Below are 26729 nucleotides of genomic sequence, written 5' to 3' on the forward strand. Positions count from 1 at the left end.
ATGCTGAGATTGTCATGGGATCACAGCTGGTTTCTAAACCCCAGGAAATGCCTGGCATAGCTAATCCTAGCTTATGTAACAGCAAGTACTACATGTTAACGGTACCAAAAGGCATCTGACTCAGCTGGTTTAAATTGGCATGACATCCTTGCAGACTATACCAGTTACAGATCAAGCCTGTCAAATATACTTAGTAAACAATATTCTTAGTGCTTTGGAAGTCTGCCTTATGCTTGATGCTGCCTCTATGTCCATTGAGTACACATAACAGAGTTTTGCTCTTAAGCCTGGTTCTACAGAGACCCTATCTTAGCAAGTGAAAAGCAGTTCAGTTTTGGCCTCTGAACTAGAGACCCTCCTAAGACCATTGGAGAGACACATTATCATACCATTTCAAAAGCATATTTGCTTTTTACATCCTGGACTGTTAAATCTGTCTCTTCTTGCAAATGTGACTGAAATGCATTCAACCAAATATTCTTTGATGTATCATCTACATAAAAATCCATCATTACCCAGTCTGGACTGTTTTACACCTTCACCTTCTGCGATGTTCTTTAAACTAGGGCCTTTTCCCATGCACTATATCTGTAAATGTGACAGACTCTCTAGTATGGCTTTAAAAATGATACATTATACACAATGCAAGCGAGGGGTAAATTATAGCCAATTTTTTTCCATAAATTTATGCCAGCAAAAGTTTTGGTAGCGGGTATTACTTGATTTGCCGATCTGTGTTCTCCACACACACATGCTGTGGAGGCACTGTTGTCCACTTTTCTGCTTCTGTCACCATTGCTTCAGCATCCATTAGTCCAAATCCATAAAGGTGGCTCACTGCAAGGTACAAACAGAATGAATACAGTTATAGCATAAACCCTTGGGTTTCATCATCAACTAACTCCAGAGTGTCACATCCTAACAGGAGTTACTTCTTTTCTCTTCTTCCTTACTTTCACTCAAAGCTCCAAAATCTCATTGCCAAGAACAATAAAGACAATATCTAATTTGTTCAACAAATCTGCCACTGCTTTTATTAAGTGGCATGAGGCACTACCTACACTACCTACTATGAGAACTACAGAATGCCAGTGACTAAAATTGCCTCTGGCTGCCCTTTGTCCATGTGCCTCAATTTAGCTCAGCCCTTTTGTATGACAAGGGGATATATGAGCATAATGAATGAGAGGAAGGTTACTTCTATTACTCAAATGCCAAACACATGCATGTGTATTCAGGGAAGCTAACTGAGACAAATTTGAGAATGAACAGACCACTTTGTAACTGCTGTATCCTCTGAACTTCCCTGAGTGGATGCTCTTCTCTTCCTGTATACGGTATGCTTGTCATTGGCCAACCAACTAGGTAGATCCTCCCTCTCCCTAAAGCTGTCTGCTTGATGAGGGTGAAAAGCATTTACTGAATCAGCTATGTGTTTTTGATTGCTATTCCAATTGAAACAGAGACTTGCAAAAGGGTTTTGGTGAATTAGAAGAGCTTCTAGCCACGATGTTCCATTGTGACAAATTGGTGCTCTTGATAAAATTCTGACAGCAGAAGGTGAAACAAAAAAGCTTCCACAGGAGGAGTTTAGATTGCAAATATTAGTAAATCAGTTTTTCTTGCTACCACAGAAACCCACAGAAAATTGTAAGTGCAAATTTAACCAGCAATGCAACAAAGCATGGTATAAATCCTTCCAAATGCATGTTGTAGAGGGTTTGTGAAAGCAATCTCTATATTGCCAAACCAAAATTCAAAGGACTTTATCTAAAAAAACCCCAGCCTTCTCAAACAAATACAGTCCAAAGCTTAAGGATTACATCTTCCAAATATCTAGTACTGTCCAAACTGCCAGCTGAAAAGGATTCTTCAATGCATGTCACCTTTTCTTGATAAGAAATAAGGGCAGAAAAGCATGTAGCATGGCCACCACCAGTCAGTGACCTTCAGATGGAAACTTATGTGACTTTTAAGCTATTTACCCGTATAATATTTTTCCCTAGTATGCACATTAAAAATGTCAATAAAAATCTATGGAGTGAACTTTCTATCCTCCCCACCCTAACAAATACTTGGAAGACAGACTTTAGGAGGAATTTTCATCTAGGACAAAAACTTACCACTCAAGGTTTTGTGGTTGTGGTATTTGTCCATGACTCAGTGTTTAAAATGTCTTGCATGAGAGCAGCAGTGTAGTGATAAGTTCTGCAGCTGATGTGATTTTTTCAGTTGAAAAAGAAATACTTTTTTTCCTTGAAAGGCCTTCCCATTGAACTAAAAATTTCCTGACAGAGAGGGTTACTTTTAAATCCTCCCATGTAGACTGACATTTGGCTGTCCAAAACAATTCCAATTCAAAGCCCTTGATCCAATGGGTTGGTTAGCAGCTGAAGGTACGAGCAGAGGTCCATAATTTTCAAAGACCAAATTACAGCAATTTAGGACAAAATCACATAGTTAAACAAAGTAGTTGTGTCTTAGAGAAGAAAAGAGATTTTTTTTCTCTGCTATCTTCAAATTGTGCTTCTTCATATGTGTACATCCGTGTATTCCCATGAATTATATGCTAAGATGCCTGTCCTAAAGGTTAACAATAGCCTGGTGGTCTACATGGAATTATAAATGTCTTCTAAGAAATGCCTGGAACTGCCTCTGATTTGTATGCAAAAGGTAATGAATTTACATTGTTAACCCAGATTAATCAAAGGCACTGCCTGAAAGGTTATGATGACTGCAGAGAGCAAAGTGTAAAATGCCTCCAGACCTTGCACCTACCTACTTATGTGCTCTGCATTATCACTGCTGTGCATTGCTACTGGGCTCAGCCTTTGCTAGGAATCATTACACATGTCAGAGGGGGTATTGGACTGTTTTGTACAAAGGTACTTGTCCTTCACAAATGAAATATGAATATAATATTAATATAATATGATAATATGATACAATGTAAGCTGGTAGCTGAGGAGTAGACTGTTGCTTTTATTAAGCTGAAGGGTTGAAAACGTGATCTCCTTGTGTGACCAAGGTGTCCATCAGTAGAGCTATCTTGAATTCTCTCTCCAGTCAAGCAGCAGTACTAATTGATAATTTTTATTTTTGCAAAATCACAGGCCCACATAGAGCCTAACAGGTGCAGGGCATGTTTCAGAGAAAAACTTCCCTCCCACAACACGAAGTAAATACTAAGTTTTAGCTGATCTCTTTAATCTTTCTTGAAGATGTTTTCATCTTAAAGATGAAACAACATTTCTCATACCCATGAATAAAGTCCATTTATTTACCCCTAGTGCAGTTCCTTCATTAGTACACTGCGAAAACAAGGCCTTCTGAGCTGCTGGAGAGACTTCCCCAGCTTTTTCATAATCTCCTTGTTTTTGTCTGAAATTGCTGTTGAAAATTCAGTAACTTTCTCATTTACATACAAAGCAACCCTCAAATCTAAAGTTAGGATGCATATCACATTTGACTTGACTATGAGAAATATGAATAGCTGGTGTTCATAAATCATAATAGAGAATCATGCAGACTTCAGAAAAATTTGGCCCAGACACTAAAAACACAACATTTCCAGTGTAGTTAAACTTGATTCGTTAGGTTGCAGTTTCATTGCCTGTCATCAAGATGTCTCATCAGTAACTTAAACACTAAGCCTTCCTTGCTATTTTACTCATGTGAGAAAAGGCTTGCATAAAATTTTCTCCCTACTATATTTTTGGCATTTTATATATCATGTCCTATGTACTGTGAAAGCAGCATTTGAAATGTAAACATTTTGTATACACATACCAAATGCTAAATCAGGAGAGAAATAGTAATAATTTCAGTGTGACAAATGAGGAATATGCAGCTTCCTCAACTAGATTAATATGTTTTATATGTCAACTGTAATGATCTGTGTATTTATGCCACAATAGGATCTTGATCCAAAATGAGATTGACAGAATAGGAGACTAAAATGTCCATTAATACTAGGGTTTCTTAAATATTGCTTAGCAGGTCTAGAATATGTGAGCCTCTTGAGTTACTCTCAGCCCATAAATACTTTCAACTGATCTACACCAATCTTTTACATTTGACATTTTAATTGCAAATAGAATGAACTAATTCTATAATGCTTTAACAATTTCATATTGCTTTTCTGTCATTTGCTTAGAATATTGAAATATTTCAACAAGGATAAACAACTGCATAACAAGAATTAGACAAAAAGGGGAGTAATGTCATGATGACACAGCTTAAACGGTTTTGTTTTGTCATGTGCTCTCTAAGACAACACTGATCTTGAATAATAATTCATCTTGTTTCAGCCGTATTCCTATTTCATGTCAACTTGGCACCAGTAACCTGTGACAACTGAGTGTGATTTCATAAACACATAACTGCTTTACAAGCAGTAACACAAGTGTGCAAGAAGATGCTTTTTCATTCTTGCTTTTAAAACCAACTTACTCATGGTTTTCAAATTAGGCAAATTATTTGTATTTCTGTATTTTACAGAGAACAATCCCTCAATTTCTGCATCTAAAACCAAATGAAACAGCAAATGAAGTATTTCCTCCTCAAAGAAGTCCCTGAAATCCAGGCATTTTTATAGACTCAGTATAGATGTGGGAAGACTGAGTTCTTACACCTATCACCACCCTAGAGAAGGTTGTGAAAAACATACAGTTGCCTGATAGATTTGTTTAAAAAGTGGCAGCTACGAAGATGCACAATGAGAATCTGAAGGGCCTCTACAGCCTAGGATCATAGAAGCACAGAATGATTTGGGTTGCAAGGGACATTTAAAGCTCATCTAGTCTGACCTCTCCACTATGAGCAGGGACACCTTCCACTACACCAGGCTGCTGAAAGCCCTGTCCAATCTGGCCTTGAGGCATTTCCAGGGATAAGGCACCCACAGTGTCTCTGGGCAACCTCTTAACAGTGCCTCACCATTCAAATTATAGAATCACAGAATCACAGAATAATAAGGGGTTGGAAAGGACCTTAAAGATCAACTGCTCCCAACACCCTCTGCTATGGGCAAGGAAATTTACCCCTCAAGTTGCTCAAGGCCTTATCCAACCTGGTTTTGAACACTGACAGGGCTGGGCATCCACAGCCTCCCTGGGCAACCTGTTCCAGTGTCTCACCATGCTCACAGTAAAGAATTTTTTCCTAATATCTAATCTAAATTTCCCCTCTTTCAATATTCTCCCATTATACCTTATCCTATCACTACAGATCCTGATGAAGAGTCCCTCTCCAGCTTCCCTGAAGGCCCCCTTCAGATGCTGCAAGGTTGTTCTGAGATTCTACACAACCTTCCTTTCTCCAGGCTGAACAGACTCAACTTTCTCACCCTATCTTCACAGAGAAGATGCTCCAGTCCTTGTATGAATTTATCAGCCCTCCTCTGGACTTGCTCCAACAAGTTCCATGTCCTTCTTATGTTGTGGACTGTATACAGCACTCCAGGCAGAATCTCACCAGAGCAGAATAGAGGGCAGAATGACCTCCTGTGACCTGCTGACCACACTCCTTTAAATGCAGCCAAGGATTGGATTGGCTTTCTGGGCTGCAAGTCCACACTGCTGGCCTGTGTTGAGTTTTTCATCAACAGTTACTCTCAAATCCTCCACAGGGCTGCTCTCAATCACTTCTCTGCCCAACCTGTGGGTGTGTCTTGCATTGCCACAATTCAGGTGTAAAGACCTTGCACTCTGCTTTGTTGAACTCCATGAGGTTCACACAAACCCACCTCTCAAGCCCTTCAAGGTCCCTCTGGATGGCATCCCTTCTCTCCAGTGTGTTGACTGTACCACACTGCTTCATGTTGTCAGCAAATATGATGAGGGTGCACTTGATTGCACTGTCCATGTCACCAACAAAGATGTTGAACAGTATCTGCCACAGTGCTGACTGTGGAGGGACACTGCTTGTCACTGGTTTCCATGTGGACAATGGACACAATTCTGTGTGTGTGGCCGTTTTTAGCTAGTTTTTCACCCAAGTGGCTTATCCATCAAATCCATGTCTCTTCACTTTGAATACAAGGATGTTCAGTGGTACAATGTCAAACACTTTGCACAAGTCCAGGTAGATGATGTCAGTTGCTCTGCTCTGCCCCTATCCATCCATCCTGTAGGCCTATCACAGAAGGTCAGCAAATTTGTCAGGCATGATTTCTCCCTTGTAAAGCCATGTTGACTGTTACCAAGCACCATGAATAAAAATGTCCTTCATTATGTCCAGTCTAAATCTACCCTTGTTCAAACTAGAACTATTGCCCCATGTCTTGTTACAAAAGACCTTCATAAAAAATTTCTTTCTATCTTTCTTCTAGAAACCTTTTATATATTGAAAGGCCACTACAAGGTCTCAATGGAGCCTTCTCTTCAGGCTGAACAACCCCATCCCTCCTTGTCTTTTTCCTAGGAGAGGTGCCCAAGGGCTTTGAATATTTTGAATATAGTCAGAAAGGTGTTAACAGAATACTTCAAAAAGTGTTTTTATTGAGATTCCAGTTATGTCTATGTCTTTTTCTGATTTTTGCATTAGTACAAATAATTTCTCTAGTAATATACTAACCATGGCTTTACCTGATAATAGATTTGACAAAAAAAGAAGAGACTTCTGGATTTTACATTTTTCTTTTTGCCAAAAAACTCCTATTAATTGATAAAATAAAATACAGACTGCCCAGAAAAGCTAGCAGGATAGCTAGTAGAAACTAAACCTCCAGTAACCAGTCTACCTTTTTGAGTAGCTTGTGTGCAACTCTGACACTGCTATGAGGCTTTCCGGTCATTAAAAAATAGCCTTAGAACATACCATCTTAAAACACTGAGAAATTAAATCCAAGATTCTATTTTCCTTCACATCCTTACTTATTTTATCTATTTCAGGAATTTGAAACTCAAGTGGTTATTAAAGAGACATTGGTTGACATAAGGCACTAGAAGCAAAGTACCCTTTTGGGCTCCCAGAGTCAGGCTCTACTGGTAGTGACAGCACATGCCACCCAAATAGTTCCCACCTCTCATGAGCATAAGCAGCTCCCAGGCAGAGGCCCTTAGTCTTGGGATTCACCTGGTCTGTGGTCAGCAGTGAGTATCCATGAGTACCAAGCACAGCCATGCCAACAGTTCCTGATTTACTTCTCAAAGCTTGTTTAGGAATGAGTAAACCAAGTTAATGAAGTCTTCAGAACAGATGGTGTTCACATATAGACTGTGCCCTGCATATGGGCATATCTTACCCAGAGTCAGAGAAAACACCAGTGAGCTTTGCTGAAAACCTCGGCAGAGTGACCAGGGAGACTGGCTTACTTCTCTGCCTTTGAAGCAGCAGAGTTGTGATGGAAACAGAAAACCTGACTACTGCTGACTGGTGATTGCTATGAAAATTCTGCAGCAGGATTCTAAGACTTCTCTGCAGCAGCATTTGGCTGTAAGTCATAAAGCCTTTACCGAAGACATTAATTCACTTGAAATAAGACAGCTTATGTGAATGGAATAAATCTGAAGGTTATATGGGTTTAGAAGGGAGAAAAAAATGTTTGCTGAAATAAAGTTGGCTAAGGAGCATCTGCAGTAATAGAAGCTATAGTTTTTTAACTAGTGGTATTCTTTTTAAACAGAATTTTTTTTTCAATTTTTATTTTTAGCATGAGGATTTTTAGGACTGGAAAACATAGCAGTTTGCAACTTTTTTTAAAGTAAAAATGTATTTTGTGACTACATTGTGCAACACCTTGCAAAAAAATCTACCCATCTCCTCTATTAGGAGCAAATTCACCCTAGGAGATATATTTAGGATTCCTTGATATCTCAGAGGTGGACAAATACAATGTCATTCTATCAAACAATAAAAACATCTTTTGGTGGGAGTGTCTGCGCTAGTCTTCATCTCAGAACAGATAATGACAGGTGAGTCAAAGGCACTGTAACTGGAAATCCTGACAGATTGTTAGCAGGAGACACAAAGAGAGCATTTCTGTCCTGTCAGATTATCAGACACATGGCATCCCTCTTGTTCCATTCCACACTGAGGCTCTATGTGTCCTGAAGTACTGGAACTCCAGGAGGATATTTACACTAATTCCTGACTGAGCATTCTGCTCCCTCATATTTCATCAGAAAAAGGATATACAAACATGCAGTAAATCACAGAAAAAGTTCATTGCAAATTGTTTAATGATAATGATGCTGAATAGAATAACTAGATAAATTATTAATTAACTAAGCCAACTTCACAGTATTCCTGTGGAGCTATGTAGTGGATGCTGATCAGTAACCTGAAGTAAAAGGAAGTTAAACAGTAAGCCAGCTACGGCAATAGCTGGCCAGTAATGTCAGAGTGGTGGGTGAGGTTTTTCATCCCCTGACTTAAAAGCAAATCCTCAAAAGCTGATTTTTCTGGAGGGAAAAAAGGATACTGTTATAAATAACTTCAGGCATCTAACTGAGCTGAGTTGTCCTATGTAGACCCTTATCTTTCCCTATTATTACATGAAATTCTACATCCTGACGGGATACATTAAAATACTACATTGTAGATAGTGTGATCTGTTTCCTAACTGGCCTGAATCCTAGTTCCATTAAAGTGGACACACTCTGATAAAACTACTGCCAGTTTTGTAACTACTGAAAGGCACTATAGCAATGCAACAGCAGTGAAGAAGAGCTTTGGTGTTCATAAAGGCAAGTGCTTGTTGTTTTTTTAAAAAGACAGACCTACCCCGCTCAAAAGATATTCACCATTGCTATGGATGGATACAGGCAGGACAGATATTTGCTTAGAACATTCTTACAAGCATACCACATTGAGAATTAGTACATAAAGAGGTCATGTAACTTCCAAGTTACAACATTCTTTTAAAAATCAGTCAGTGTTCAATGTCTGCAGTTAAAATTTTCTGCTTTGGAGAATTGTATCAGTTTATCAGTAATTTTTAAAATTTATTGATCCTGGTTTTTCTTTCTTAATACTGCAAAATAGAAATTTGCATTTCACAGTAAGTGGCAGACTCTTATGGTTATGGGTCTCCACAGGGGAAGACTTTCAAACCTCCACTTCCTCCATGTGCTCCAGTTCTTTACAGGGTTTTCATAAATGTCTGAGTTGGGCTTGTTAAAAGGAAACAATGTCAAAGGTTATCACTTTCATGGTGTGCATCCTGTTAGAGCTGTCAGTCCACTTGGCAATGTTTGGAATACTAGAGACCTGCAGAGAAATTGTGTATACCTTTATACCTAAGACAAACAGGCAGGAAGTTATCTCAGTTGTTGAGCTGAGGCACTAATTTAAATTCTTTGTCTGCTAGGCTGATCATGCTTTGGTGACAATTCTGAGTGCAATTATAGTAGAACATTAAAGCCTAATTTTGCCTTTTGCCTGCTGTTACTCCTGCTTTAGAGCCATTTAATGTGCATTTTAGAACATGTGTAAGTTTGACTTACAATATATGACCCCAGGAAAGCAATCAATTTTAAGAAAAAATCATGATGGATGTCCATCCATTTTCCATTATGTATCCCAACACAGGCTTGAAGCTTCTGCTTGAACTCTGTTTTTACATTTTTACAGCTTCATTCCTTACTTTTCAGAGGGAACAGAAAACAGTGTTGCAGATCCAAAAAGTAAATGAAAAGCATTGATAATGAAGAATTTGAGGCTGGGAAAAGTAATAATGCCTGCCTGGCTTCTCTGAAAGATTCCCTCTCCTACTTTGTACATCCTCATTTCTGGAACTATATTGAGAAATTTCTGACCTTATATGTCTTTCAACTGGAAACAACATTGTCTGTAACCTCGGTTTTGTCAGGAAGAAAAAAAAAATTAATAACTACAATCTAGGCTGCATAATTCAAGATATTTTCCAGCTCCCTTCCCCAAATCCCAAAGAGGTATTTCAGTTCTTACTCAAGGCTAGCAGAACTCAGTTACCTGGCAATTTGCTTGGGTTTAACATACCTGGAAAAATCCTAATGCAATTTTAATACTAAGTTAAAGAAAATTTTATTTATAGCCAGAAATTGAACTGCTGTACGCAATAAGTAAACAAAAATCACCTGGAAAGATCACAGTGACCATCCAGTGAAAAGACAGTAATTTTAGACTTGCTGCTAAAACATACATGTTTTTACTCCATCTTTCCTCAGCTATCTTAATTTCCAAATCCAACCGCACATATTTTCTCAAGCTGCAGCAAGGATTTCGTATGAAGCACTTATAAAAGGTTATGATATTGATCTGTGACTCATGTGGTATTTAAATGTGGATGAGATTCTTGAGGACATGGATCTTTCCAATCATATATGTTCTATCAGTGCTGGGGGAGACACTTTCAGCCACTGTTAGACAAGCTAGTAATTGTAGCTTGTTTACTTCTATCCTTTCCCGGTGCTAAACTAAATACTGCCCTGACTTCAAACAAATTTCAGTCAGGAGCTATGATGCAAAAAGTTCAGATTAATCTAATCAGTTCAGCTAACAGAAGGCTAATGCCTACCTATGTGAGGACAATATCTCTCTCAGACTTTACATCCACCAATCTGTTAAGGACAATCAGGTATATAAAGTTAGATTGCCTTTTTCAAGAATATGTTTGCTGTCAGCCTACTTAGAATCACAGAATCATTTGGGCTAGAAAAAATCCTTATGATCAAGTCCAACCACTAACCTTACACTGCCAAGTCAACTGCTAAACGATGTCCCCAACTGCCAGATCTATACATCTTTTAAACACTTCCTGGGATGGTGATTCCACCACTTGCCTGGGAAGTCTGTCCCAATGCTTGACAACCCTTTCATAGAAGAAATTTTCCCTAATATCCAATCTAAACCCCCCTGTCACAATTATTCTTGTTCTTGGCTTCTTACATGTGAGAAAAAACAAGAGCTCCCTCAACAGCTTCTCATCAGACTCAATAGCTCTGTTGCCTTTTTCTGGACATGCTCCTGCCCTCAATGTCTTGTTGTGAGGGCTCCAAAGCCTAACGCAGGACTTGACGTGCAGCCTCACCACTGCCAAGTACAGGAGAATAGTGAATGCTCCGGTCCTGCTGGCTACACTATTCCTGATCCAAACCAGGATGTCACTGGCCTTCCTGGCCACCTGCGCAACTACTGGTTCATGTTCCAACTCTGCTAATGTTGATCAGCACCCCAGGTTCTTTTATGTCAGGCAGCTTCCCAGACACTGTTCTCCTGGCCTGAAGTGCTGCACATGGTTATTGTGATCCAAGTGCAGAACCCAGAATGCCACCTTGTTGCATTTCACAAACTGGCCCATTAATCCAGCCTGACCAGATTCCTCTGCAGAGCCTTCCTTCCTCTCCAGCTGATCAGCATTTCCATCCAACTTGGTACCATCTGCAAACTGAATGAGGGTGCACTTGATTTCCTTGTCCAGGTTATTGATAAAGATATTAAACAGAACTCGCCCCAGTACTCAGTCCTGGGGAATACCAGTAGCTGCAGCTGAATTTAACTCAATCCCCACCACTCTCTGGGCTCTCAGTCATTTTTTCATCCAGTGAATTGTACATCCATCTGAACCATGAGCAGCCAGTTTCTCCAGAAGAATACTGTAGGAAACAGTGTCAAAGGTTGCTCGGTACATGTCACATGATGGCACTTGAGATAATCTGGCCCATGACCTTCCCTGGCACAGAGGTCAGACTGACAGGTCTGTAGAGCCCAGATCCTTTTTCTAGACCCTTCAACTGGGACCTCTCTGGTTAACCAGGACGGCTGGTAAATGACTGAGAGTGGTGAGCTCTTGCAGCAGCTCCCTCAGTGCCTTTGTGTGGATCCCATACAGAACTGACCATATATGATTGTATGTATCCAAGTGGTGTGGCAGGTCACTGACCATTTCCATTTGGATTATGGGGGTTTAATTCTTTTTCCCATTCCCATCTTCCAGTTTGGGTACCCAGAGAACAATGGGTCTTATTATAGGAGAGCTATTAAAAGGTAAAAAGGTATTTACTACTTCATTCGTTTCCTCATCCTTTGTTATTGTCTTTCCTCTTACAACCAATAAAGGATGGAGACTACCCTTAACTCTCCCTTTGTTTGTAGGAACAATGTATTTATACATTGTATTCATACAAATACAATGTATTTGTACAATACAATGTATCTTTAGAAACATTTTCTAAATGCCTTTTACTGCAGGAGCCAAATTGTAGTCTAGTTGGGCTTTGGCCCTTCCAGTTTTCTCACTGCATAAACTCATGACATCCTTGTGCTTCTCTTGAGTATCAGCCAGGCTGGTCAACCTTTAATATTTCAAGGACAAAAATCCACTAGTCTAGCTAGCACAGGTAGCAAGTATTCCTCTCTCCTACACAGACCAATGCAACTTCATGTGTTTGGTGTCTTATTGACAACTGAAGAAAGCTGGCATATTACAATAGCTAAACTCAAAGCTTCGTTTCACTTGCTCCACCCACTGTGTGTATGAGCATTAGGGGTGGATAGGAGTTGATATTGGCTGCCAGTACCATGTGAAAATACCAGGAAGTATCTGTAAGAGTAGAAATCTTTTTATAGGTAAACAGCTTTGATTGTTTGACATAACCATTTATGAGTTATGAGCTCGCCGTTTTCCAAAAGTCTTATGCCAGCTTCTGACAATGCATTAAAAATATAATTTAAAATTTATTTACATTTTAAAGTTATTGAAAACATGCAGTACAGTGTTTATGAATAGTTTATTTGTCTTCTCGGAAATGCACATGTTGTAAAGATATCTTCCTCATTTCTGAATTCCTGCCTGGCCTACTGGTTACCACAAGATGAATCTGTCCAGTCTAGGTCCCCTAAATAGAAGTCTATATATACTTATCTCATTCTCACTCCCAGATTAATGCTCTGCTCATGCTCTGCTCACAACTAATATAATCACCAGTTTTATGAAATATTAAGCAATTATATTAAAAGGCTCAAAAACATTAAGTGACTAGTCCTTTTCAGTGGTCACTCTTCAATGGAAACAGCAGATACTTTAGCTAACCTAAAGGGATGTGACATAACTCTGTTTTTACTCCCTGGAAATTGAGGCAATTTGGTTTCTCTAGTAAAAGTATCTCCTCTAGGGAATAGGAATGCCCCAAAACTGAAAAAACTGGGTAGAATTTAATTTCATTTTATCTTATTTTTCAGTAGAATTTTATTTCAGCATACTAAAGTGTTATTTTCTGTGCTTCAGAGCCAGGAAGAGTGAAGTACATTCTCCAAAAATTTCCCTGCAAATCAGTAGTACTCCCTATGAATGGTCTATTTCTCCAGACAGAATTTCACAGTATGTGGACCTTCACTTGCAGACAAAGAACTGTTTATATGATTTGATCATTGTTCTTAAAACTGCAGTGTTTCATTCTCTATCTTTCAACTCAGAGACAAGTCAGCATTAATGCAGTTTCCTTTTTATGAATGCACTTGCATGCTCTGTTGTTGACTAAACAGCTGACAGAACAAGGATTTGCATCCAATCTGCCATAGCAGAAACAGATCAACAGTTTTGATATCTTCACAAAAACAGATGTTCTCACGTATTTTTTCATAAAATCAGCTAATTAACTGCTTTAATTATTAAAAATCCCTCTATTGACAAATTATATGTACAATTGACTAAACAGAGAATAGCCTGAGTATTCAAGTCTTTCTTTTTAGACTACAAAATAACAAGTTCCTGAGAAAAGATGCATGCTGTCTAACAAGAAAACAATAAAAAAAACCCCTACCAAGAAAAAATTCTTGCTCATTCTTGAGTTAATTCTATTGACATGAATTTAATGAGCACTGTTTACTTGCCAGAAAATTAAACAAATAACAAGCACTGCTTTAGCAAATCACTAGCTGTCCTAAGTGTTTTTCATGAATTAATCCTTCTTTGTATAAATGTAAGGAGTAAAAAAAGGAGATCTTGAAACCAGCAATGACATCTGTGAGCTCTTTCTGTGTGTTCTGCAATGGCAAAACACTGCCAGGGACTATGGCAAGGGAGAGGGTTGCCATGCAGACCAGCAAAACAGCCCTCTGAAATGGCATGCTGACCCACTTTCAACTACCAGCTCTTGCTGACCCTTTGTTGAGTGAAAGGTTTTTTCAGGTTTTTGCTGTTTTCCACCCTTTCAGTTCTTATTTTTAAAGTGGCAGACCTGTTTTTCTCTTTATTCTTGTTTTCCTCTTTCTCCACCAGTATGCACTGAAGAAAGGTAGATTGTTTCTTGTGACTGTCTGCTGTAGATAATTTAAAAAAACTTTCAACCCCTCTTAAGAACATGCTGTGGAAGAACCATGGATCTTGTTATCAACAAGATTATGATACAATTCCTTAAGGAACTCAGTCTGATCAGAGTAGTTCATCTATGAAAAACCATACTTTAATTGTTACTCTTGGCGATAGTGAAGGATAATAGTGTAATATTATACTAAATATTGCCACGTGCAATAAAAAAAACTCTTTCAGTCTTGCCAGCAGTGGTGTGCAAATCCCCTTTTGAATTCAGGTTCAGATGTTGTGATTTAAACTAAATCTTTTGCTTCTCCTTCTTCCAAAACCAACAGGAGTTTAAAAAGAGATGTATTTTTATTGGAACCATGTCTTCAATCTAAGTTGCCAAAATAATTTAGCTAAAACTAATGCTTTTATTTGGGTTAAGGTTGATTCCTGAGCTGTGCAGAGGTCAAGCATTTAGCTCATCTTCCTCTTTTTCAATTTCACCATAGAGTCTACAGCAGAGTTCAGCCAGTTCAAGTTGTTTTTCCTGAATCCAAGTTACCAAGTTGAGCTTATCTATGTTTGTGACTTTCCACGAGTGGAGACAAAACCTTTTTTCATCCCTTTTCCTTACTATATATGTATTACAGTGCATAGAAAAATGGTTCCAAGGATTCAGAACAAGCAGTGGTTCAACAGTGATTCAACAGTGCAAGTCCTGCTGCCAGTGCTGCTGCTGGTGTGACCTTAGTGTGACCTGTCTTTTGATAATGAGTGACAGCTGCTGTGAAATGACTCACAGGGTGTTTGCCTCTCTTGGGCAACAAGTGGAAAAACATTAAAAATATAGAATTTTGGAAGTAAGGTATGAAAAAAATTAGCTCTGTTTTATGTTACTTGAAAAGTAGTCTTTGGCCCTCATATAGCTTCAATAAACTGATGATAGTGTAACCATCTCCTGATAAAACTTCTAAATCCTGGGAGATGTTTTGCAATTAAATATACTGTAATGTTATTGCAATTAAGGAAGTATCTATTTATGTTTTTTGTGTGGCATACAATTGTAAATGGGATAAAACCAGGCCCTTGAACAACAGAACCTTCACATGATTAGGAGGCCTGATCAAATATCTATTTCTAAACACATTCTCTGTAGTTAGAGACTGGTTTGGATCAAAAAATAAAAAGGGTTTTTTTTTTTTTGTTTGGTTTCTATGCCATTGCAACAATGGCATAGGTCAGAATTATATATTAAAGATGTTCTACAGCAGCAGTGCCTTGATCCAAAATAGATTAAATATCGGCTTCAGTTTTAAAGTGAAACCAGGGCAAAGATTTGATAACTCTTGTATATTACATTTTTCTCTCAGGAGATCCAAGCACAAACAGATCAACTCTCATCTTATAAGAGGTATGTCAGTACTGGGTGGAATTCTTATGGAAAGAGAACGAGAAATAAGCCATTCCAGGGTTTTGTTTAGGATGCAATACAAAGTGAAAGCAGAAAGGATGTAGTGAATGGGAATCAGAAGAGAAACTGTGCTGAAATAAAATGTACAGATTCAACGTTCCATTTTAACCCATCCTGAAAGTATTTATCCTATTTAAGGGCACAAGTGTTTACTTCTGCTTGCATTACAAAAGTGAAAAAATGTTTTAGGATGAGGCTTTTATCAAATTTTAGAGACAGCACAAAATTTTAGAAATCTACCTGACAGGTCACTGAAAAATGATTACATGTCCCAGGAATAGTCATGACAGCTCAAAATTCAATTTTATCCAAAATCCAACAGAATTCTCACATATAGATAATGTAGGATTTATCATATAAAAATAAAATTTGAAAATACTGTTTCATAATTCTAAATTGAAACTGACAATAATTCTGAGTGAGAACATGGCTGGAACCCAGAACTGCTACATTTTCAACTCTATACTACTTTATCAGAATACTAGATATAAAAAGAAAAATTCAACACCAAAAATTTGCTTAGTTTTCTGGCAGCAGTGTATATGATATGGAACTGAAAGGAACTAAGAAGATCGGGCCAATGCATTTCGTACCCAACAGTTTTGTTCATTAGTCATTCTAAAAGGTTTTCCTTGTATGAGAGAAGATAGGCCCCTTCAGATCAAGGCTGAAAGGTCTCCAAACTATGCACAGCATAGTGTCAAACAAAATTATCAAATATTAGATTCTTGTGATAGCAAAGAAGAAAGAAAGCTCTCACCCTTATAACCAGCTGCATTGGTTTTCCAGTCATTAGCATTCAGATGTCCTGCACGTGAAGTCCTGACAATAATGTGCTGTACATCTCTCCAGGTCAGAAATGGACTATGAAATAGGGATAAAACAAAGTCACAGATCAGACATTTTACCAGGATGTAAGGATACAAGGTCATGTAATCCAAAAAGTATCCAAAGCAAAACAACTTTCATTTATCATCTCTACTTTCCTTTGCTCCATTCAAAATACATGTTCCAATTTTACAGAAAAACTGTATGATATTATTTATACAACTGGGAGGTTTGCCATAAGCAGACTGTAAATACATATGATAATATTCTGTTATATGAAACTTAAGGGAAGATGAATGAGTACATTTCATACAGAGGCAATTTTTATGACCATCAACTACTGTATCCTAATGAGTGCAAAGGAGAAGAAATCAAACTTTTCGCTTGCTGAAAATCTCTACTAAATCTCACTAACTGCTGCTCAAACTGGAAATTCCTCTAGACTTTCAGTTCCTATTGAAGCTATTCCAGGTGCCTCTGTTGTTATTAATTTGTCTACTATCCTGGTCTTGGAATTCACTGAGAGTCTATGAGTATTTTTCAAGAATTCCAAACAGTTGGATGGCTGGTGAGTTGCAAAGCAAGGGCCTGATTACACAGATAAGTATTCCTTTAAGGGATTCCTAATAACTGGTCCACCTGAAAGGTGAAAAAGATGCCATTTCTATCCTCACTGTGACATTAATACACATTTATCTTCTAGGACTCGGGCAAATCTTCAGGGACTGCAGTTTTCCTGTTTCCTCTATATCTACAACAGGGAGAATTTATTTTCTTAGAAGGCGATCTAAAGGTGCCAACATTCAGCTATCTTTTCTTTCTCCTTCCAATTTTTCAGCTTTTCTATTACCTGCAAGAAGATAAATAATATTCTCTTTAAAAATGCAGTGTAGTAGAGGGAATGATAAACTGAGCCATTAAACAATGAAGAGGAAAAAAGCATTGTGGCACAGAACACCAGGCACGAAGTAGCATTCTCAGAGCATCATTATCTGTCCCTATTGCACACACTGCCACAATTCCCCTCAGCTGAAAAGAGACCAGAATGAAATTTATAAGACCCAAAACTGGCTGCCTACACTGCCCAGGACTATGCAGTCATTCAAAATCAGGGAAACCTTGGTTCTTAAACAGATTCTTAACATATTTAACATATTTAAATATTCTGTTGTATTTAACGAGAACAGATGCCTTCTCTCCCTGAGCATTTTTTAAAAACAGTACTATGCCTATAGGTAGGTCTTTTACTTATGATGCAGTTTCTCACAGGCTTCTGGAGTAGAATGACAGTAATTGTTTATCCAGTTGGGCTAGTAAAAATTACTGACATAAAGATTAAAAAAAGTCATGGCAAAAGTAAGGCACATTAAGGGTTTGTACCCTTAATGCTTCTACATGTCCTGTACAACATCATTTTAATCAGGTTCTAGCTCTATTTCACAACATTCAGTTTATATTCATGCCACATATCCACAATTTCCGCAATGCATCCTGATCTCCTCATGAGGCAGCACTGAAAGGCTTTGCCATAGAATCTGCAGCCACAGAATCACACAATGGTTTGGGCTGGAAGGGACCTTTAAAGGGCATTTAGCCCAAGCACCCAGCAATCAGCAGGGACATGTTCAACTAGACCAGGTTGCTCAGAACCCTGTCTGAACTCACTTTGAATGTTTCCAGGCATGGGACCACTTCTGTGGCAATGCGTTTCAATGTTTTACCACTCTTATTGTAAAGGAGGAAAAAAATCAATCTTTTGCATTATCTTTATATTGGTTTTTAGGATAAAATCCAGACAAGCTGTGATAGGGCATGATGTATTCCTTTGGATGAACAGTGGGGTAGGCAGCTATACATCCACCAGCAATGGTGTTCTAGTGTACCTGTGTCAAATCTGCAGTGCACACGAGATAAAAAATCTTAAGTGCCAAAAACCTAACAAACAATGGCCTGATATGCAAGCTGATAATGATGAAATTGGGAGGAGAAAACCCCTGAGAGAAAGGCATCTGAATTACATATTTTATTGTGTCATCTCCAAAGGAACAATAAAATAAGACTGTCCAAAAGACAATGCTCACCGTCTGCTTAATAACAACATGGAAAGAACAGCAACAAAACCTTAGGTTAATAGCCACCCTTAGAATCAGCTTGACTGTGAAGATGGAGAAGGCTAACATTGTCTTAGGTTAATAAAGGAAGCTATGGTTAGTATTAGCTATTGTACACAGGCCATTGATTTGACCTGTCTTCCATTTTTCAAAAGACTCACTACAGGGACACTGCAATTCAGTCAAACTGCTCCTCTTCCACCTTCCTCCTTTTACTCCCACAAGGAACTGACAGGAAAAAGCAGCTGGGATCCTTACTCTCAAGGTGAACAGCCAGAAGCACCTCAAGAGTAACTTGAGAGACTAGCCTATAAAAGCTGATGCTGGAAAACACTTGGAGAGCCAAGAAACTGCAGGGGATAGAGCTTAAAAGTCTCAACTGATAAAATGCCAACTGAGATTTCTGAAAAGCTTATACAAATTAAAGGCATTGTGCTGGCACCAGAACAACAGCTATCTACTAGTTTTACTTCTAGCTGTTGCTCCAAAGCACAGACACAGAAAAACTCAATGAAGAAGTTAAAAATCATCACAATCAAACATCACTTGTTTTTAACCTTGTTTGAGTTTAAGAAATGTCTGAATTGAATTTTCTTAAAACCTTTTAAATGCAAGTTAAATGGAAACTTTCAGCCTAAATGGCTATTATTTGGCAAATTTTTATGTAACTGAACACAGGAACAGGAACTAAAGTACACCCAAATCAACGTCAATATAGTAACTGAAATTCCATAAGTGGTATAGGTGGTTAAACCTCAAGATCTAAAGTAAGCATTTATTAATGGTAATGTTTTTCAAATACTTCAATATTATGAGCAAACTACTCAAAAAATGCAAAGATTCATGCAAAAATGCAAAGAAGGAGATTTTTAACTCACACGCTAGCATTACCTTCCATAACAGGCAGTCAATCAATGGAGCAAAGACCTAGCTAAAACACTTAAATGATAACCTCTCCTCCTGCACTCGAATTCTAACCATAGAGGACGCTTGACAGCACTTCCTCAATTTATCTCAGCTGTCTCATCACTTTTAACCTCTGACTATATTTATGACAAAGCCCTCATAACTTTGGTAACACAGAAATATGTTCTCTGTATCCAAAGTTGTACCTTGCTAGACGGTGCACTGCTTTTCTCCTTTCTGTAAGAAAATCAATCAATCTGGGAAGTATGCAAATATCTGTTCAGTTGCCAGAAATCCAAAGTATCTAACTCTGACACTGCTGACCCCTTACAATGTGAACTCCATTTTCCTTTTATCTCAGTGATTACACTTGGTGGTACTGTCTTCTAGAGGAATGTGGTACATTACCACTTCTCTGTCTAGTATCCGAATTCACTAACATTCTTTTTTTCTTCCCAGCACTACATTGTTCTAGCCTTGGTTCATGCAAAAACGGCAAATGCAGGAATGACATTGATCTTTTGGAGCAAGTCCAGAAGAGGACCCTGAAAATTATTAGAGGGATGAAGCACCTCTCCTTTGAGGAGAAGATACATTCTTTCAGATAGTGGGTTTAGATTACATGTTTGCTGGCAGGCATGCTGGCACAGCATGCCTAGAGAAGTGGAGGGTGTCCCTCCACTTGGAAGCGTTCCAAGGCCAGGCTGGATGGGGCTCTGAGCAACCCGGTCTAGTGAAAAGTGTTTCTGCTGATGGCAGGGGCTTGGAATGAGATGATCCTTAAGGTCCCTTCCAAATGAAATAATTCTAAGATTCCATATCACTCAAGTGAAGAGAATCATGGAGGAAAACAGACTCTCTCCAAGGCTATATGACTGAGTATACCACACAGTAGAAAGGTAGCAGACTAATACTTCCATTTCAGTTGCTGCTTCTTACTAATGAAACTAGTTTATTGTACACCACATGCTGGAAAATATGCATTGGCTTACAGACAGGAACACACAGTTCAATTGGGGATGTATAATGTATTCTTCTGTCAGCAACATAAGGGTTTTTATTTAAATTTAGCTTCTTAAAAGGAACATGGCACAATGGTCTCTGGAACAAATACAGGGCCATTGTCTCTCCTGACCCTGATTTCCTCAAATCCCAAATCCAACCTGTTTATCAATGAGAAAGGTATCTCTGCTACCAACAACAGATGGTACTATGCAATGAAAATATTTTATTTTTAGTAAGAAAATTGCTGTCTCTGTGCACTAAATTGATTATACTTATTTTCTCATTTACAATTAGAAGAATTTGACATTATGTAATGATTAAGTGCAACACGCAAGCATTTATTCACAGGATCTGATCAAGGTACTAGATATACTAGGAAACGTCTACTGGGTACATGTGAAAAGCAATTTACTCCCTAAATACCATAAGAAAACTGCAGAACATGAAAATTAAGATATGTCTGTGTGATAGTTGTTGTGTATTTGCAACCATGCACTGCAACCTCAGGGATTCCAAACAAGCAGTCCGAAACTCAGTTACAATTATTTGATACCTGAGGAAAAACATGCCACTTTGATACTCAAATACTAAATAAAAATAATAAAAATGCGATCACATTATGCATAACAACATCCTCAAATAATTTGTTACCAGGATTTCAGAAGTGATCCCTGTTGGAAGAAATGGCTAAGTGGAGGGTTCAAATCAGTAGGCAGGTAACAGAACCTCCATGAGCGATTTGCCAATCCTACCATAGGGGCTTGTAAAAGAAAGTGTGAGCAAGACATATGTCTTGCTTTTTCTTTGTTTGGTTGAACGTACCTTTGTGTGTGAACTGAAGCAACCTCTTGGCTGTTCTAACTTACACCCAGGACATATTAGTGCTCTGCTCAACTCGTGATGACTCCCAGGAACAGAACTCACCCACTGGGCGAGTTCTATGACTTCCACAGACTCAAAACCCACCCATGGTATAAACTGCCGTGTTTTCCAGCACAAAGTGGAATGAAATGATACCTTATTACAAACATAGTCAAGAAGTATTTAGGACTAAGTGCTCCAATTTTTAAGCAGCTTGCTGTACAAAGAATGTAGTTAACCTTGCACAACGCTTTTCCAACTTGTCTTTTAAAATATCTCACATAAACATTGCCATTAGCAGAGGTATTAATATGGAATCTAATGAAGAATTTATGAAAATAAATTCATTTATTTCAACTCTGTTTGAAATAAAATAGTTCCAGTAGGCAGTTAACTAAGACACAATATCATGTGTACTTTAAATCACATTTTAAAAGTATTGAAAATACTTCAATGGCTTCAAAACTTCCTAACATTTACTTAGGGTCACCTAAACTGAGAGGCATCACAGGTGAAAAATACAACCTGAAATTTCAAATCACATAAATAAGAAATCCAGAAACTGCATGAAATAAATTAAACAGATTCCATACATGTGAACCCAAGACATTAAAACTTAATAGATCACAATATGATCTCCCTATAATACTAAAGGCTGTTCTTCATAATCTATAATGTCATACCAAAGATTTCTCCAAACTGGTGAAGAAAACCATGCTATGTGGGAAGCCATAGCATGAGAACTATTTTTCTCCCTAGTTTCTCTCTGCTTTTTAACTACTTTTTTTTTCTGTTTTATTTAGTGGCTGTGGTTAGCAGCAGTGGCAGATTTTAAGTACACATACAAGAGAAAAGTTAATGAATGAAACACAAATGAATAAAACCCATATTTATGGTATTATTAATATAATTCCTTAGAATCTACTAAAATACAAAGGCTAAGATCTAGAAACAGAACCTTCCATTTAATGAAATGGAACAGATTCTAAAAGGAGGCAAAGTCAACACATTTTCACTCTGAAACCCTTTTTAGTACCATGCAATGGAGTACTACAAATACAAAAGAGTTACTAGGATATTTAGTCACTGGCACATTTTGTCTCCATCACCACACATAAAGCTTTACCACAGTTTTGTCTTTATGTCTATTACAGCTACTATTAGTTTTGGAAAAAACTGCTAGTCCATTTACACTAATATGGATTTCCTCCTGGTAGAGTCACTGAAGGTCACAGGGAAAAAAAAGGTAAGCTTCTCAGTCTGTCTTAAGATGTCACAACCTGCTTTGTTGCAGGTCTTGTAAAATATAACTTTTCTGAATCTTTCAACTACAACAAAACAGAATTAATCAATTACCAATTTCAGTTCATTAAGCGAGAATAGTGAGAAAAACTTACAGCAAGTTGGAATGTACACAGAGTCTTATCTGCATTTGCAGATTGTTTGAAATGAACTTAAGGATTTTAAAACTGGGGTTAAGAGGAGATTTAAAAGTTAAAAACTTCCCACAATAACACTATATTAACTTCTCTAAATACCTTTGTCTCTGATAACTGTGTTAAGAACACACAATTATAATGCCACACATGCTGCACTACTTAAGATTATGTCAGGTCTTCATTTACAAACTCTTATGCTTATAACTCAATGGCAAAAAGTATTCTATGCCAAATATTGGGTCAAGCTGTCTTCAAAGAAAGCAACATGAAAGATGAAAACATAATTCTAGTGTTACAAACTACACACAATTTGAATCTACTATTGTGCACAAATTTCTTACTTCCTTCAAAGAAAATGGCTGACCCCACAGGAAACTAGTTTTCTTCAGAATTTAATAGAATCAGTCTCCTAGAACTTAAAAAGATTGAGTAGGATTTGGGGTGAAGCATTCCATCTTAGACTGGCAGGTTTTATCCAACAGAGTACAAAGTAATGCAAAAGGTTCTAACATACAGATTTACCTGAAGATCACGCACATTTCTGCTGTTCCATGTAGCACATTGTGGATACATATTAGGCATAAAGAGCCAAATCATGCAACTGAGAAAATGCTTTTAAGACTGGAAAGTTTTTGAGCTAAAGATACAAGGACTATGGAGCTACACTATTAATGATTTTTAGAGCTGACAAACTTGATCTGTGTTAAAAAACAGACTTGTGTCAGCATGCGGAAATTGCAATTTTATTTTTCATACTACATTTACTTATGTTCAGGTTAACCCAACACCTCCCAAACCTCTTTCAGTGTTCAAGAAGAGACATTGCTAAGAAGAGCCTGGTGAATGGAGGAGATGACCTACAGTACCCTGCAGGGTACAGTAGACCTAGGCAGGCTTCTGAGTGAACTGTAAGACATTGAGAGGATGCTATACATAATTTAATGGAAACCACCTGTGCCCAACAGTGTTACATGTTACTTCAACACTGAGTACTCTGTCAGTATCTGCACAGTGTCAGCTTTCCTTCATGTGGAGTAAGCATGGGGATCTTTCCTCCCCTTAGGAGGTCACAGTGTATTGTGACAAGAAAGGTTTCAAAGCACTGTGTGAAGTCTGCATAAAGATGCTGGATGAACGAGAAATATCTTCCTGTATGCTTAATTTCTGTTTCAGAATATATCTCAGATCTTACTTCGCTTCCAGTGCCAGGGCAATGATGCCTGCAGCCATAGGTGCAGAGGCTGAGGTTCCAGTATGGCTATCTGTGCAACGCTGCCTCAGGTCTGTAGTAATCTGAAAGAAATTGAATGTGTGAAATTAGAACACAACTTCAGAAATCAAAGCATGTTTCAAATATTGGGTGTGTATATACTTGAATGAGTCACATGTATGTGAAGGGTATTTTCTTCTTTAATTGCAAGCAAAGGAAGATCCATGATGTTAGATGTTCTGAACTTGAAGTCACTCGTGAATTTAGACAGTATTCTCTATATTGCTCCGTGGCATGATCAACAAAGACACTTTTAAACCAGAAAAACATGCAGAGGGGTTTGAAACTGCACAACTGCAATTCTGTCCTTCTATATGGATTTACAGAGGACTTTCCCTCCAAGAATCTCAAAGTGCTTTACAAACAGGAAAGAACTAAATCTTATATACAGCCTGCTTATGCACATTTTAGAGACTATATAGAGGTATGGAGGGTTTTATTAGGTTGCCTGAAGTCACACTGGAATTGTGTGACACAAGAGAATTCAGTTTTGCTCATGCTAAAATGTTTTATCTTTCATTTACTCCTTATGCAATAAATCACATGAAATTAAGCAGTAATTCATTGGAAAATCCTGATGTGATCACAAATTTGGCCCAGTCCTCACCAGCTTATTAGATGTTTTCAGTTTTAAATTGTTATATCTTATGTATAGATACTTACATGCTGCACATATGTAATTTTGTATGTAATCTAAGTGGATGTACAAACTGTAATGTGCAATACCAACTAGACATACAGCCTTCTACTGAGTGTTAGGATGTTTCTATCCAATAATGATTTTAGAAAGATGATTTTTGTAAGAATGTAAAACACACACAAAAGTGTGTTTATTCTAAACCTTGTTTCTTTCAAGGCAATGTCAATCTAAAGTGGTTCTACTCTGTGCTTGTCTTCCTGAAGAAGTGGTTCTTTGCAGGAGCAATGCAGCAGAGATAGGATGTCACTTCTACCTAGCAGAAGCTCAGGCAAAACCCATGCAGACTGGAGAACAATTGTTTGAAAACAGCAGTGTACAGCAGGGAAGCCTCCATGAAGGTGCATAACCTGTGATGTCCAAAACTTAATCTGAGAATTTCAGTCACTGCCCCCTCTGAGGGGCAGAGAAGTTGCTTACATAACATTTTATCTAAGAACATGGAATTATTGTGTTCTAATTCACCAGTATTGTACTTAATTTCCAACACAGATTTGCACAAAGATGGGAGAAGATCAGATGATCAAAAAAATCACAAAAAAGCACAGAGCACAGATTTGAAACCTCAAGATACATGAAATGTGATCTAAAAAACCAGCTGCATCTCATCTGGGCAGAAAATAAGCAAATGTGTGCAGGAAGGAGGAAGGATAGGTTTCACGCTTGATGTTAGCTATATTCAATATATTACATGATTTGTATAAGGCTGATGAAAATTCACACAACATGAAAGCATATGCAAGTTAACACAGAAGATTTTTAACAGAAAAGGAGCTAAAAGTACCAAAAGATGTTGAAAACCATTAGGGAGCAAGTGAAACAATATGGAAGCTTCTAAAAATTGAAAAAGACACGTGAAAGCATTTATAATGTTGGATCCTTAAACAAATAAACTTACCAGGGGCAGGGTTTCTTGATTAATGAAGTCTAAACAGAACTTTTTGCCCCCTTTTATATAATATTCTTCATTAGTCCACACCTTGTTAAATAATTTCTTCTATCTGTCATTGGCTAGAAGTTGAAACCCCATAAGTAAAATGTTCATGTAATTTCCATCTCTCTTGCCCTCTCACCTCTTGACTGTCTATTCATTTAGATGATGAAAATTATCGGTGTTGGGAAAAGCATGGAAATTGCATAAGTGTTGTGACAATGAACTGTGACAAAGAGAGGAAACTGCAGCAGGAACAGCCCTGACACTGCATTGCCTATATGTGCAAATTCAAGTAGGGATTTTCCAGGTGGAATTAAGAAGTCTGAATACTAGATGATGACATGCACCCAGAGATATATAAGATGCAGATGTCCCATTTGGAAAATACTGGTCAGAGCTGTGGCAAGGACCAGAAGGAAGGCCAGGAAACAGAGAGAGTGAAAAGGGATTAATACATGCTCATGTCTTTTATATCCTGGTACTTTATAACTTTATAACTTTATAAAGTTATAAAGTTATAAACTTTATGCCCTGCATAAAAGTGGCACTGCAAAGAGCACCAACGGCAACAAAACATCCAGGAGTTCGGGCAGAAAAAAAAGTGCTATCACAGGAGTTTTCCCCTACAGGATAGCTTCTGTCAATATAATGAAACTCACCTGAATTGTGCTATCCTTGTTTCTCATCCTCTGGAAGACCGTCCTTCCACACAAATTTTACTGTCCTGTCACTACAGATATCAAGCACAAGCCGGGACGTCTCCTTAACTGACAACATTGTCCCTCTTCTTCTAAATGGATACTATGGTAGCAATTTGAACCCTTGTCTTGCTTTCAGCAGACATTTCAGCTGAAAATGTGTTGAGAAAGCTTTGTATGTGTGAATGCCATTTGAGCTAATTCAAAGGAAAGCTCTTGACAGGAGCTAAGATGTTTAGGTAAAGATTACCTCCAAGATCCAAGGCGTGTTTTTCAGCACTATGG

General features: G+C 38.0%; 1 protein-coding gene across 2 annotated transcripts in view; it reads right to left on the bottom strand.

Moving 5' to 3' along the window:
* PCSK5 (proprotein convertase subtilisin/kexin type 5) overlaps window positions 1–26729 on the bottom strand; it is a 230532-nt gene that overhangs the window by 82854 nt on the left and 120949 nt on the right. For both annotated transcript variants that reach the window (XM_054652466.2, XM_054652467.2), the window contains exons 9-11: window positions 24038–24138; window positions 16456–16559; window positions 720–837 (exon numbers count right to left, since the gene is read on the bottom strand). In XM_054652466.2, the coding sequence (XP_054508441.2) occupies window positions 720–837; window positions 16456–16559; window positions 24038–24138 (323 nt within the window). The remainder of the gene's footprint in view (window positions 1–719; window positions 838–16455; window positions 16560–24037; window positions 24139–26729) is intronic.

This window comes from Agelaius phoeniceus, chromosome Z (assembly GCF_051311805.1).
Source record: "Agelaius phoeniceus isolate bAgePho1 chromosome Z, bAgePho1.hap1, whole genome shotgun sequence".
Classification (NCBI taxonomy): domain Eukaryota; kingdom Metazoa; phylum Chordata; class Aves; order Passeriformes; family Icteridae; genus Agelaius; species Agelaius phoeniceus.